At 40.0% G+C, this 14,652-nt stretch overlaps 2 protein-coding genes across 3 annotated transcripts; one reads left to right on the top strand and one right to left on the bottom strand.

The window, feature by feature from the left end:
* Nucleotides 1-174: 174 nt before the first annotated feature.
* On the top strand, nucleotides 175-4,211 carry OARD1 (O-acyl-ADP-ribose deacylase 1). Of its 2 annotated transcripts, none has more exons than XM_062594871.1 (6): nucleotides 175-307; nucleotides 607-671; nucleotides 1,217-1,361; nucleotides 1,509-1,567; nucleotides 1,937-2,049; nucleotides 2,386-4,211. In XM_062594871.1, the coding sequence occupies exons 1-6, from the start codon at nucleotides 232-234 to the stop codon at nucleotides 2,486-2,488; spliced, it is 561 nt and encodes a 186-aa protein (XP_062450855.1). In that variant the 5' UTR covers nucleotides 175-231; the 3' UTR covers nucleotides 2,489-4,211. The 2 variants fall into 2 exon arrangements, with proteins under 2 accessions (XP_062450855.1, XP_062450854.1); XM_062594870.1 differs by having other exon boundaries at nucleotides 604-671.
* A 293-nt stretch (nucleotides 4,212-4,504) lies between these two features.
* Nucleotides 4,505-14,652, bottom strand: APOBEC2 (apolipoprotein B mRNA editing enzyme catalytic subunit 2). Its single transcript, XM_062594869.1, has 3 exons — nucleotides 14,322-14,652; nucleotides 5,698-6,245; nucleotides 4,505-5,148 (listed from the first exon to the last, which is right to left on the bottom strand). Exons 1-2 carry the CDS (start codon nucleotides 14,450-14,452, stop codon nucleotides 5,705-5,707), a joined length of 672 nt encoding a protein of 223 aa, XP_062450853.1. The 5' UTR covers nucleotides 14,453-14,652; the 3' UTR covers nucleotides 4,505-5,148; nucleotides 5,698-5,704.

Genomic DNA, 14,652 nt, shown 5'->3' with positions numbered 1-14,652 from the left:
AGCAACGCGCACGCGCCGGCTGCCGCGCCGGTCCTCTTTTCTCCCTAAGCTCCGCCCCCGCTTGTTCTGCGCATGCGCTTGGGGGCGGGTGCGTTGGCCTTCAGAATGTTCTCGGTGAGCATCATAGAGAGGGCGTTCCTCCAGTCTGCCTAGAGAGACAAGCGGGCAGGGGCGGCCATTTTTATGTGACGATGAGTCTGCCCCAGTGGAGAGGAAGGATTGGGTTGCCTTATGTGGGGAGGCTTGGGGAGGCTCTTCGTGGCGCAAGGCCCGGCCCGGCAGCTCCTTCTTCGCGCTGTGCCTGCAGGTCTGGCCCGCTGAAGGGCTTCCTGAGGAGATAGGGGTGGCTTGAAGGAAGGTGCAAGGCCTGTGGGTGCTAGTTGCTATGATACCCCCAAGGTGGGGCCTGCCTTGTACCTCAGTGGGCTGGAGCTGTGGGGCTGCAGCAGGGAAGCTGGCCTCCTTTCTTCATTCCCAGGGGCTGCTTTTCCTGCCCCACATGTGCTATTGAGATTGCTGAGGCAATCCCATCCTTGCACCTTCTGTCACACTAGCTTATTGCCAGTTCAAGGTTCCTAATAACTCTTTCTGTCATCTTTTCAGCAGAAGAAGTCTTCACCATAGCCCACGTTACCATGGCCACCCAGTTCTTCAAGGATCAGGGGGAGAGAGTGCGTAAAAATGGGTTATGTGGGCTACAGCTGTGATGTCTCTCTTTGGAAAGAGACCTTGTCCCCCTAATAACAGGGCAGTTGTACCATGTTGCTTTTGTGGGGAAGGAGACTGATATTAAAGTAATTATTGTCAGCTTTCCAGTGCTTTTGTGCTTGCATCAGTGATGCAGGTCTTGTATATCAGCACAGAGCTTACCTGCTTAAGTAAATATTTGGGGGTATTGGACATTGATGCATTAAAAGTATGCTGAAGGTGTGCACTAAAGTAGTTAAACTCTGTACTGTGTGATTTTTTTCCTTATTCAGCCTTGATTTTGTAAAGTAAACTGAGTAGGTGGCCTGTGATACTCATAACTGATCTTGTAGAAAAGAAATTGGGTTGATAATCCATACTAACTCATTTACTTGTAAGTTATTTTAATCTTGGTGCCTTGCAGTCCTTATTGTACAGTCTTGCCTAATACCAAGTGTTTTCTTACCTGAATTTACACTTGTGGATTTTTTTTTTTTTGATTTATCCTGGTGTTTGTGTTGCTTTTCAGATCAAGTGTGTTAAGGGGGACCTTTTCTCATGCCCCCAGACGGACTCATTGGCTCATTGCATCAGCGAGGACTGTCGCATGGGTGCAGGCATAGCTGTTCTTTTTAAGAAGAAGTTCGGAGGTGTACAAGAGCTGTTAGATCAACGTGAGTGATGCACATGATGCCCATGCAGGAGTTGATGGGCAAACCTTGATTTCCACCAATAAAAGTATTCTAAGCTACTTGGGGTATGAGTGAGATTAGCTATTGGATTCTAATTGTTTTTAAAAATCTCCTTGTTCTTCACTTTAGAGAAGAAAACTGGGGAGGTGGCAGTTCTCCAGAGAGATGACCGATATATATACTACCTGGTAAGAGCTGCGGGTAGCTCAGGTACTTTCTTGTGACTGAGCTATATTAGATGTGATGGTGAGGGCTGTAATAGTTGGGGGGGAGGGGTTTGTAGACATTCTAAATAAAAGGTGGGAAGTGCATTAAATCTCTCTAGCTGTAAGAAGCCAAACTGACTTGTGTATGTGTATTTAGACTTTTAGTTCATAGAACTAGCTGCTAAATTACACCATTTTAACCTATGGAACTTAATTCTTATCCAAGTAGCCATTCACAGTAGGAGGTCTGAGTTTGCAGTTTTGGAGTTTAGTGGAATGTGTTTTTCAAAAAGAAGATGGTTTGCAGTGACCGTGCCTAAAGCACGGTTGACCTTCTGTGTTTGTACTTAGATTACGAAGAAGAAAGTTTCCCACAAACCAACGTACGAGAATATGCGAAAGAGCTTAGAAGCCATGAAAACTCACTGTCTCAACAATGGAGTTACTGACATTTCCATGCCTAGGTAAGAAAATTACATACTGACATGTAAATATTTCAGTGTTTTTTAGGGCAGAAGAATGTTTGAAGCGGTGGTTCCCTACCATCGAGTAAGAGTCCAAGTATTCACTTTGATGTAACTCTTCTGTTCAATTGTGCAAATGAAATTTGTATTTTTCAGTGGAGTTAAACCGTAGCAAAACATTCAGACTTGATTATTTCTGCTTTTTAACTGCATTGTGTTGTTTTGTGGTGAACTGAGTTAGTGCTATGTAAAAAATGGTAGCTGTTTGAAAGGCTAGTTGTTTCCAGCAAGCTCCAAAAGAGCTCATGATAGCTGTTTTGGTGTCTTATTTTCCAGGATTGGATGTGGACTTGACCGCCTGGACTGGAATAAAGTTTCAGCAATACTTGGGGAAGTGTTTGAAGACACAGATATTAAGATCACAGTTTACACTCTGTGATCAAAACACTGTAAAGATAGCCTTATTTCCCTTGCTTTCAGGAGTGTCAACTTAACTGGTGGGGGAGGAAACTGCATGCTGAGCACCTTCTTCTGAGCATAGCTCACTGTTTTGTTGTCAATGGCAGTAGCTTTAAAAAGACAAACAAAACCCAGAGTAGCTAGTTTGGGATGTGGTATTAAGAGATGCTGTGAAGAAGGCAAGGGTCTTGTGGGAGCGCTCGGAGTTTATGGTGTGCCCTAGCAATCCACCAGATGTCACTGGTTATCCATCTTGCACCTGCATGCACTGGAGCCTCTGCTTAAAGTTGACGGTCCCCATGTGGAGTGAAATTAGAGCTGTCTAGCGCTTTGATACCTGTTGGTTTGTTGTTCTGGTTCATAATGATGAGCTGTGGAGCCCCTGTGACTTTAAAATAAAGTTCTTGCAATGTTCATATACAGAAAACAGGTTATATACTTTGTTCTTTAAAGGATTATAAATTAATTTTCTGGGCATAGAGATTTTTTTTTATGAGACTGTACTTGCTAAGAACCATGCTGTCCATATTAAGTAAATAGCTTTCCAGTACTATGCTGTCAGATCGGAGCACAGTTGTCGTGAAAAACCGTACCAATGCCTGTGAAAAATCATACCAATGCCTGTATTTATTGTAGCTGTATTCTAGAGGAAAGCTGAGTTTTGAAAGAGAAAGCTGTAGATGTAGGGAAAATGCCTAGTAGGTGCATATAATTGAAGTCTGCAGAACTCAATTTTCTGAGAGTCCTTACATACGAAGTTCTGATGTGCTTTAAAAGGTTGTAGTGCTGAAGTAACTGAAGTAACAGGTTGGTTTTCATACTTATTTTTTTAACTGCATTTGTAGTTTAGCTGTTATATCTGGTTTGGTGTCTGATGCTACCAAATTGCAAAAGCAATTCAGTAAGTAACATGCTTAATTCATCAGACCATTGGTAAACATTTGGTTCTTTGGAAAGTTTCCTCCTAGTACTGAAGGACTGGCATATGATTTTGCTATCCTTTATTCCTTTCTCCCTCCTGCCCCACCTAACCCCATAATAACAAATCTTTCAATTTCCCTTATACTGAATGCCCAGAAAAATGCCAGGCACTTGCAGATAGGCTGAATGAACCTAAACAGATGAGACGTAATGGTTAGAGAAGTTTTTTTCATAAAAGAGCTTTCCTAATAATTACTTTTTACTAAATATTAAATGTATGGAGCCTTTTCTTTTTTTGCCTGAGCGTTGTGGGTGATTATGTATTGTATGTTTTCTTTGCTAATTCTGGTTGATGTCTTTAACAGCTTTGTATTACTTTTTTCCCTGATAGTTGACCATCCTTTATTTCTTTGTAAACTTGTTTTTTGGTAGGTAATTGCTGTAGCAAATACACAATTGTGGGAAAAACCCTCAAGCTCCTATTTGTCTTACTCAGTATTAAGTTAATCAAGGATGAGCATCATTGATTTAGTCCTTGTACTTATTTATATTTGGGGTTTTTTTTATATCTAGTGGCAAAGGAATTAAATCCACAGTGGCTCCACAAAGGTGATCCATTGCAGCTCATTTTTTTTTCTGCCTTGAAAGTTTATGCCAGAATTTAGTGCAGCTGACTGAGGTAAGAGATAAGTGCAGTCAGCAGTTTTTTATGTATATCTAGCACTATTCAGCTTGTAACAGTAAGACAGAAACCAACATTAAAGACTGATTGAAAGAACAAACCCATCTGATTCGTTTTCTTAGCTAATGAGCTTCCCTGTGACCTTTGTTTGGTCTGTCTTGTTTTCTGTGCAAAGTCGTATGCCCCTATTTTCTTTCCCTGGGTATCTCCCACACTTGTACACACTCCTGAATATTTTTTTAGCATATGCTAATTCTCCCTTCTCATCACACTGCACTTCAGCTATGAAATATTTCGTGTATGGCTGTCCCAGGATATCTTGCTTATCAGATTAAATTCAGGACCTCCTTCAGATAGAGAAAAAGGGATAAACGGGATAAACACTGCTATACATTTTTTTGCAGTGGCTACCAATTTTATTTCACTCATTTTACTTCCCCAGTTTTATATTGCAGACATCTCTGAATAAGGGGAGAAGATACTTGATGTATTTTAAATCAAGTACATGTTTTACTCGATGGATTACATCATAATCCCCTGCGCTAGAATAGACCAGGTAGCTTTAATTTAAGTTCTAGTTCTGTTTTTTGGGGATGACAGAATAAATCCTCTTATTCCCCCCTTTTAGATGTCTTTCTCTCTAATTCTTAAAGTGCACACTTTTTAAATGCATTTTTTTTTAACTGGCAGCTTTGCTCTAAGATCTTTTTCCTACAATTGTCCCAGTATGCAAGACCCACACTCTTTCTTGTAGGTCCACTGCAATCCATTTAATTTGAGGATTTAACCACACAGTATATTACTTTCTCTTTTCCAATCAGCAGAGGCAGTGCAGGTTTGTTTGGGGAAAGAAAAAGCAAACCCCAAAAGCCTGAACACCAAAGAGCTGTGTGGTAGATACATTTGTAGTCCATCAGGGCCCAGTTTTCCATGAGTTGATACTGCATCCTGCTGGAGTCAAAGCTTTGGAAAGCTGAAGGAGTGTCCCAGATGTCCAACTCTTTCACATCTCTTCACAGATCTTTTCTAAGTAGGTCCTGGGGGAGGGGAACATAGAGAGAGGCACATTAGAAGCTTTGAATGCTTCCGTATCTTATGACTTAAAGTAAGTTACTGACACTTAGTAACTCTTAAAAAGAAATTTTGCAGTGATGATTCTGATCTCCTTTATTGTTTTTGTAGAGGGCTAGATTTTGTGGCAGGGAAGAGGGAGAGTTTCCCATTTTCTCTGCATTTCTTCACTGCTTTCATGTGTGTGCATGCAGGGAAAAATGAGGCATTCTTGTTGCATCTAGTGACCCTGTGTTTTAACTTATTCTTGGAGGGGTTTACTCTGGGGAAAAGAGTTCTGAATCCTTTGAATGCCTGCTGTGGAAGAGCCCATCCTAGTATTACTACTCTTCAAGGGGCAAGGCACTGCTAAGGAGAATTTATGATATTTAGGCACTGGCAGTCCTAGCCAGGTACATACAGAAGTAGCAGTGGCTGAAAATGACTCCGTGTTGTGCCTTTAACAACCTGAAGATAAGAGGGGTCTGTAGTACTGATGGAAGGAGCTGGGTGAGCAAATGGAAATCCTCACTCACATGAGCTTCAGTGCAGAATCTCAGCCAACTTTTCCTCATAATACTGGAAGTTCTCTTGAATGTCTTCCCATGGCACGAAAGCCTTCGCTTCCTGCCCTTCCTCCTGTTCCACAAAGTTCTGCCAGACATACTCAAAGTCTTGAGGCTTCATAATCCTCAGCTTGCAGCCAGCTGCCTTCATTTTTTTCAGAGCAGCCTGCATTTCTGGCTCTTCCCACATGAAGAGGCGCCCTACCATGATGGTCAGACGCAGGTTCTTGTTCTTCTTCAGGATCTCGCTTATCCGATCAGCACAAGTCACGCAGGGACTGGAGGAGACGTACCAGGTGACATTGTAGCGGAGGCTTGATTCGCACTTAGGCAAAATAGTGTTAAAGAAAGCAATTTCTGCATGTGCTGCCACATGTTCATCTTCCAGATAACCCCGAGAAGTTACTGACTCTTTGCCTTGGGTCTCCACGACATAACACAGGAAGGTTTTGTTCCTACCTGAGCTGTATTCCACATTCCTGAACTGGAATTTGAAAAATATGGCTGGGAGGCGTTCCCTGTAAAGAGGGGAGAGGAGAGGATTATCTTACAAGCAGGTAATAAGGGGTTATAACATTGTGTTAGTTCCTGTGTGATATTGGACAAGTTACTCAATGTACTATGGCCGTATTTCTCCATATATTGAAAGGAAATGCCTTCTCTTGGAGGATAAAAATTACATTAGAAGTTACAAAATGCTCAGCTACTTCTGCCATGTGGTGAGGTTTCCAACCCAATTCTGACATCCTAGTCTTTTTTGTTTATTTTTGACAGACTTCTACTGGGAATTTCTAGTATCTGTATTAAGATATTTGAAGAGGAACTTGCTTCTTAATAGTATTTATTGAAAATAAGCTATTTACTTTTGGCAAGGTGGTCAGCAGTTGGCTTTTTTGCAGGTTTAATGCTCATGAAGCCTGAACCATCTCTCTATTCTGGAATGTTAGCACAGTTCTGGCAGTACATTGCAATGTTAACTTGCAAGGTCTTTTGTTGTAAATTGGTAGGATGATTACTCTGGCATTGCCAATTTATGTTATTCTCAGTGCTTTTGCAATCTCGATTTCCTCTGAGTAGAGGCAAGTGTGACTGACTATTTGCAGTATGTATGTGTTCCGGTTTTATTGTTCTAGTATCAGTTGCATACTAATATTCAGTAGAATTGTGTGGCTTTGCTTTAATATGAGGATGGGAGATCAGATCTAGCTTTACTATGAACAAGTGTATTTCTGATTGAAGTTTAATTATCTCATGGCACTACTGATAAACTTGTCCAATTTTTTTCTGCATTTCTAAATTAACATACTCCAAAATATTAAGCTATTCCAAAAACTGTTGCTGTTAACCTATTTGTAGTCCTCTTTCACCCAAACAAGATAAACTTTACTAAATAACAGTAGACTAAAGTTAGTTCCTTAAAATACTGTATATAGCTCTTACTGCAGAGTGAAGAGAATCATGGAATGGTAAGGTTGGAAGGGACCTCTGAGTGAAAAAGGAAAGCTGCATCATCTCATAGCACTTGTTTCTTTCTAACAGAGTACTAGGTTTTCCTGATTATCAGCAGTATGTTTTTCATCCTTCCACCCGACATCCTTTAAGCACAAGTTCCTGTACTGATGAAACTCCACAGTTAGATGCTATGGGGGGACAAAGTGCCTTGTGACTTGGTAAATGCTGCGAAGGATGGGAATGAAGATTGCACAGAGTAGTTAAAACCAAAGTGAAGTAATGAAAAGTAGTAAAAAAAAAAAAACATTTATTATATAGTAGTAATCTTCTGGCATGTTGTACTCTTCTCATCTGAGCTTTAAGTGGACCTGTAACCTTGATATTCCCAGTGAGGCAATAATGAATCTTTGTAAAACAGTGAGTGTCTTACTCATCCCTGTCTCATCCATAGTCAGATTATAATGTCAGGCCTCTCCAGGGGGTACACTGAGCAAAGGTCAGGAGAGATTCTCAGGCTCTTGGAAATCTTAATTGGGGAGAGCAATGAGGCTGCAGGAGTAAGTGGCAGAGTGTTGTTCTGCTGAGGAAAGAATAATTTGAACTGCATCATCTCACAAGGTGTTTCCAGAGCCAGTGGAAGTGTATGGTGTAGAAAAGAGTGAATAGACTACAAAATCAGTACATTATGCTCACTTAGTGTGGGAATAGCAAGTGAATATTTTGTTTATTTGCTAATGGGAAATCCTGATTTGGGTCACAGTGAACATGAAGTGGTTGTGGGTCAGAATAAGGACTGTACGTGGAAGGCTGAGTCTGATGTCTTTTAAAATCAGTGGCTGTCTTCCTATAGAGTGCAATAAATAGGGTCATGGTAGGATTGCATGTAATGTCCTAAATAGTATGATACGCTCTGCAAATCAGGATGATTGGCCTCAACAGAAGGACTAGCTTAGGGACAGCCATTTGAGTTCTTCACTAATACCTGGTTGCAAGTATAATATTATATATTGCAAGCAAATGGCTTTTTACATAGAAGAGGATTGACAACATGTGCTTTCTAAATACATAATTTGGAATAAATTACATCTACCATCAAGCTGCTTCTGCTGTGTTATTTTAAAAGTGTAAACACAACTTTTCATAAATGTTTAATTCTACTTAAAATGCATCAGGAATTTCTCATTGCTATGTGTATGTGCCACTCTTGCCGCCTTAATGCATCCAGAAATTTTCTCGCTGCCAAAGTCCTGTAGCGTTTCTGGCTTTTGATAAGTTAAGACATAAAAGAACATCCTCCCTCTTTAATTTTTATGATATTACAGTAGTATCTGGGGGTCCATTTGTGCCTGCTGCAAAAATTCACAGTAAAAGGCCTGGACTTAGAGTTCACACTTCTGATTTGGATTTCCCAACAGTGTGATTTTGCAGTTGAACAACTTCACTTGGAATATCAGTGTTCTATACCAGTGAAGCGGCGCAAGTGTTGGTGTGGCTAGGTTGGCCAAGCTGTTCGTTATACGGAGAGGAAGATGATTAGTCTTTCCAGATGCAACGAGATACATGAGTCAATTTTGTTCATGGCATTGTATTTACACCAGGACTGTCTACTGCTGCTGCCAGTCAAGGACTCCCGTAACTCTTTGCATATATCATTGATTTGTAACAATGGAAGTTTGGTGTATAAGTCTGGCTTTAGAAATTATTTTAGCAGGTTTTCAGCTTTTTCTTAAAGTTTACATAGTTCAGTTCTGCTTGGATAAGATCTGCACAAGACAGGAGTTAAACAGCAGAAAGCCTATTTGGGAGCCTTCCATGTTACCGCTGTTGTAACTGACACCATATTAATGGGGCTGAGAAGCAGTAGTATAGATACAGCCTTTTATTTTGATTAATGAACAAATAAATCATACTGTTTTGGCATGATTTGGTCTGTGGTTTCCTGGTTTGCACTGAGAGTTGGCACAAGCCTAGATAATGGAAGTATGTACTAGCATACACAAATTCTAAACTATCCAGCAAGACTACTTTTAACAACCTTTTACATCTTTTTCTTAGTGTTGTGACCTCTTCCCCTTGATTTTTAGATGACTTAAGTTACCTGTTAAGAGCTAGCCTCTTTTCCTTTAAGAAGAATTGCAAAATTTTCACTGATTTCATTAAAGAGCTTTATAAGATTGTAATTTAGCATGGTGTCTTTTTTCCCTGAACAGTGTAAGGTCCTTTCCTTCTGTTCTTTGAGACTTAGGAGGATATATATATATATACACACACACACATATATATATATATATACACATACATACATACACACACATACACATACATATATATATATATATCCTCCTAAGAATAGCACTTCTCCTGCTTTATATCCTACGTAATTAATGATTCCCTTTGAAAGTCCAGCTGTGTTGGGTCTGACATAAGCCACCCATTGCGCTGTTTCAAAAATAAGTTTGTGAGGCTGCAATAAGTTGTTTTAAAATAATAGATCTTATGTGTTCAAATGTAGCACATCAGTGTCACATGGGTGTTAAATTAAGAATGAACTCGCTTGACTGCAAAGCAGTCACATTAGTGAGGAAACTGAGTGCGTTTGTTCAGATGAACGTTTTAAACATGAGTGATCTGATCCAGAATATGTTGTCTCAAAGGTGTGCTTAGACAGACCTTGTAGACAGATCTTACTGTTTATCATCTAGGCATCTGTCTAAGAATATCCGGGACGTCCACCTAAATCTGTCCTTGCGATATGGACTGTGCATCAGTTCAATTAATAAGTTTCTGGTAAAGAAGACAGACAAAGCTAAGGGCTCTTTCCAAGCCTCTGAGTAGCTGACTAAGAGCTTGGAAACATTGCTGATTGTGAATACATGAGGCAAACAATGAGCAGTGTGTACTAGTCCACAAGGATCTGTTTAATCCCATGTAAATCAGAGCAGGGAGGACATTCCAGCACAAGTTTAAATTGTAAACATCTGTCCTGACAGGACTTAGCTAAGTCACCACCCTGTGACTTGCTGCCTCTCTTCTCAACTGTGGAGCTTTGGATGAGTTCTATCTATCCCTCTCACAAATTTCATTCCACAGCAAGTGATTCAGCAGTGAAAGGCTGGGAAAGAACAAGCCATGTGTACCGTAAGACTGCATGCATACTTAGATGGTGTGTGTTGCACAGTCTGACCTTAGAGTTACAGCAGATGATCCCAATGACTGATTAAAAAATGAAGTACAATGTTGCTGTTCATCTGGGTATATAAAAACACTTTACAAGCAACTGAGCGTTAAAATACATCCTGAAGTGTCCATGCTAGCTAATATATAAAAGTCTGCTTCTTTGGAAACTTGAGTCTAGCTTTGACTAGCCTACTGGCTGTTCCTAAGTAAATCACTCATTCTTGGCAAGACTGTTTGCCCATGTTTGAATGACAGGTGGTGTATGCACTTTAATATTATCCCCATTCACAAATAAGTTTTTGTTCCAAGGTCAGGGAAAGATAATGCTAACGAAATAGGAAATCCAATTTTCATTCTCATATTTCTTCTCCCAGGATCTCTACCACTGTAGATGCTAGACTTAACAAATTGTGTCATCTTGCATGTGATTCTGCAATTTATTAAAATACACAAATATCAGATATTTCTGTGACTAAGCTAATTGTTTTTCTGCTTTTGATTTTGTGAAATCACGGAGGTAGAGAGTTATTCTTGCCATTTCTCTCTCTTTGGTAAAGGCATCATATTCAGTGCAAAACTTGCATAGGAGATTTATGTATGTGGAACTCTTTTAAAGATCATTTATAGGCACTGAACAGTCACAATACTCTAATAATCCTCTGGTCCAATGATGGGATGCAGGTGGTTATACAGCTTGCTTACAGTGTAGGGGGAAGGTAAAAGCTGAAATATTTATATTAGCACTTCTCTGGTGATCTTCACTCTTCATCCAAGTGCTTGCCCTGAGTAACAAAACTCTTTTATGATCTTTACGAATCACGTCAAGATGAAAAAGATTCAGACTTTATGGCAGAAACATCAATCCCAAAGAATGCTATTAGACTGAACAGATAATGTGCTTTTAAGCTTGTTGCAATAAGGTAGGCTGGAGGAGGGCAGCAGCTACCAGTCTGTTCTGCCCAGCATGTCCCTCACACTATTGCATTCTGGTGAGAGATGAGAACGAGAACTTCCAATGATAAAATAAAAACGTGGAATGGCCTAAAGGATGCTATAAACCAGTAGGACATATTCTTTAAATTTAAATAGCTGTTAAAAAAACATTTTTTTTCAATATGTATTTGTACTATGGAGTTAGGTTATTTAAGCCTATAAAACAGTGTCCTCCTTTTGCTTGCTCTTTGACAGCTATTCACAAATAAATATACCCATGCTGGGCTCACTGGTTATGGAAAGTCTGTAATGATCAATTATAACAGGAGCCAAGGATTTGTCACCTCTATAAGGAGCCTCATTTACACCCCAGGAGAAGTGTAAATAAATGTGTCCACTTAAGTGTCATGAAATTTGCACAGCCAGAGCTTTTATTTATCCAGGGCTGAGTTGAACCAAATATTGACAAAAAAGGGGTTAATATTTTTAGGCAGGGTGATTAGGTTGCTAGTGCTTTCTGTATAAGCTGAACTCCTTAGAGCCATAAGCCACAGGCTGAAAACTTGGCTGTGTGTCATAAAATACTCCTAATCCAAGTACTAAAACTGAAATGCTTGAATAATACACAGTGTAATTGAATTTAAGTGCTTGGACAGTTAGAATTAATGTGTGTTCTCCTAATTTACATAACTGGCTTCACTGGATGAAAATCTGTAAATGATTAGAAAATCCAGTGATTACACTAGGCCAAGGCACAGCCTGTAGTCACAGGGTAATTATTAAAATGAAAGTAAAAATTGCTGGATTTTTCTGTACTTCTTCAAGGATCCTTTGGTGTTTGTGCTCTGCTTCCTCCTTTCTCACCATTAGCAGCTGGCATATCAGTAATAAACTAGTCATTAGAGGAGAGTTAGCCATGATTCCTGCAGGAGTTCACCAGGTATTTGTAAGCAGTTTCCAAATAGATTTAATGAGCACAGTATAAAAACACACATGCTGACAACTCTGTGGTCCCTCATCAAAATATCCAAATACTTTCAGAAACTTAGACTCCTGTCTGGCTTGGTATCAGTATATAGAATGTGAAAAGTGGCTAGTACGACCTTCATGTGTGTAGATACCATATCAAAGACTTCAACTCTTCCCTAGAAAACCTTTACCTGACACTTCCTAGCATCAGCTTTCAGTCTTACTGTAGCACATGTGCCATGGTGCAGTTCCAGTAGCACAGTTCACAGCTAAATTCTAAATCTCAGCAACTTTATCTTTCGTATTGTTCCCTTTCCCTCTGCAAACACCCATCACCCTTCATGTTCTCGCTCTTGGCTTTCCAGAGTGGAAAGTCCTGGCAAGTTCTGCAACATCTTATAATTTTGACAAATACTTTAATTGAAAGAAGATACTAAGAAAGGTCTTTTCATCCATGATTAGCATGGCAATTCCTATCCAGGTCTTTGAGGTTAGTAAGGAAGTTTGAAGTTAGAACTACAAAGGAATTCAGGAGTAAGCTGAATGCTCCAAACAAATAGAAACAAATAGATTTCTCATTTAGAGATTCATTCAGTACATGTCTAAAGTGAGTAGAAGCAGTCACCCTATGTATATTTGGTCCAGTGGCTAATACAAATGTTTTTTGGAGTCTTAACTCAGTTCCTAGCAGACAGATGTGCTTTTCTTAAAGTCACTGCTCCAGCATACATGTATTATTTCCATGACTGTCTGTAACAGTTACAGAGCAAAGGCTGCGAACAGTCACACTCCAAGAGGTGGTTTTCAGAACAGACACATTTTAAGAAGAAAACTGTTTTGTCACCCCTCCCCAAGAAAGTAATCCAGTCGTGTGAGAGAGGAGATACAGGTGCTGTCCTGCCTTATGCATCATTTTCAGATATGCCAGCCAAGTTGCTTTCAGTATCTGTCTTATTGGTGACAATGTCACAGGCAGAAGGCTTCTGAGTGGGATTGAAGAGCCTGAGGTTTACATCAAAGATGGATAGAAGAAATCATGGTTCTGGTTTATAAATTAAGAGCATTCGTTTTGTGACTACTGAGGGAGACCAGAGGAAAGAACTATGCAGGGCATCTTGATACTACTACAATGAGCATTTTGAAATGCTTAGAGATTGTGGATTACACTTTTTTTTTCCTAGTTGCAGCTGCCAATTATGTGTTACTAGTGCACATTCACTTGTCTGTGGACTAATAATTATTAAAAAACAGTCCTATTATCACTATAGTCCCTTGAATTGGAATTTCATAAGAAGCATTTTAGGCAGGACTTTGCAGGAGGGTTAAAAATTCACGAATAGGACCAGATTTCTCTCAGAGTTCAGCTTCCTCCTGGTAGATCTCTGCCATATCTGCCTCATTCAAAGACAAGTTCATTGGAACAAAAGGAGCTGCTTGCTGCTTTGCAGTTTTGAAAATTGTCTGTTGTTTTGGTGCCTTTATGTGTGTTAGGCTCATTTGAACATCAGGTTTCAGTTGTGGATGTGGAGCCCTTGAAAATGTGGAGTTTTAACTCTCTTGAAAAATCTACTGCTTAGCTCCATAAACCAAATCAGCCATAGCAAGGATATTTTTTCTAATCCACAGATAGAGAAACTTTCAGATGAGAACCATTGATTATCCCAGGAAATCAATACTCAATATTCATCAAGGGCCCATTTCTTCTCTCCTGATATTATCAGTCAAGTGATCCCACTGCAGTCAGTACCACTACTTGCACTGCAAGAGAATCAGTGAAAACAACAGCAGCAGACCTGCTTGTATAAAACAGATTTGGCTGGCTGCCTGCCTGGTGTGAATCCATGCTGTATAAACGCAGTGGAACTTTTAACAAAATCTCAAAGTAATGAGAAAAATCTCACAATAATCTCACAACAAGCCTGTACTTAACACTGTTTAAGAATACACAGAATTGCACTGGCTTAAGTTTTCACCTTTAATTACCCAATATTAGAGCTGAGGCAGAGACCTTTGAAGATCTCCACTTCAGTCTCTTGCACATTCTTTACATCTAAACTTCTTACCCTGTCACAATTTCAAATGGTGGCAGATCTTCCCGCTTCACCTTCTTCTTCTTCTTCTTCTCCTCGCCTTCTTCTACACTGTCAGGTTCACCATTCTGGGTGTTGCTGGGCTCCTCCTGCTTTTCTGCCATCTTCTTGGGTATAGAAATACTCAGTTATGGCCACTGGGAAAAAGAAAGAGCAATTTCTGAGAGCTGTCTGGGAGCAGAGACAGCAGTTGGGGGAGGGAAAAAACAGAGCTGGGAGTTCTTGCACTAGACGCAGTTGTCAGGAGCTAAATATGGAACAAAGCAGCAGTGATAGAGACTGGATGGAGTAGGATGACCCAAGG

This window comes from Rhea pennata, chromosome 25 (genome assembly GCF_028389875.1).
Source record: "Rhea pennata isolate bPtePen1 chromosome 25, bPtePen1.pri, whole genome shotgun sequence".
In the NCBI taxonomy this organism is placed as follows: domain Eukaryota; kingdom Metazoa; phylum Chordata; class Aves; order Rheiformes; family Rheidae; genus Rhea; species Rhea pennata.
The sequence above is the reverse complement of the archived record's forward strand: the minus strand, read 5'-3'. Positions and strand labels throughout refer to the sequence as shown.

Coding starts and splice junctions, on each gene's coding strand:
- OARD1 (XM_062594870.1), top strand. CDS start 232: ATGTGGGGAGGCTTGGGGAGGCTCTTCGTGGCGCAAGGCCCGGCCCGG. Junction 672..1,216: donor TCAAGGATCAGGGGGAGAGA/GTGCGTAAAAAT, acceptor GTTGCTTTTCAG/ATCAAGTGTGTTAAGGGGGA. Junction 2,050..2,385: donor ACTGACATTTCCATGCCTAG/GTAAGAAAATTA, acceptor CTTATTTTCCAG/GATTGGATGTGGACTTGACC.
- APOBEC2 (XM_062594869.1), bottom strand. CDS start 14,452: ATGGCAGAAAAGCAGGAGGAGCCCAGCAACACCCAGAATGGTGAACCT. Junction 6,246..14,321: donor CCATTTGAAATTGTGACAGG/GTAAGAAGTTTA, acceptor CCCTCTTTACAG/GGAACGCCTCCCAGCCATAT.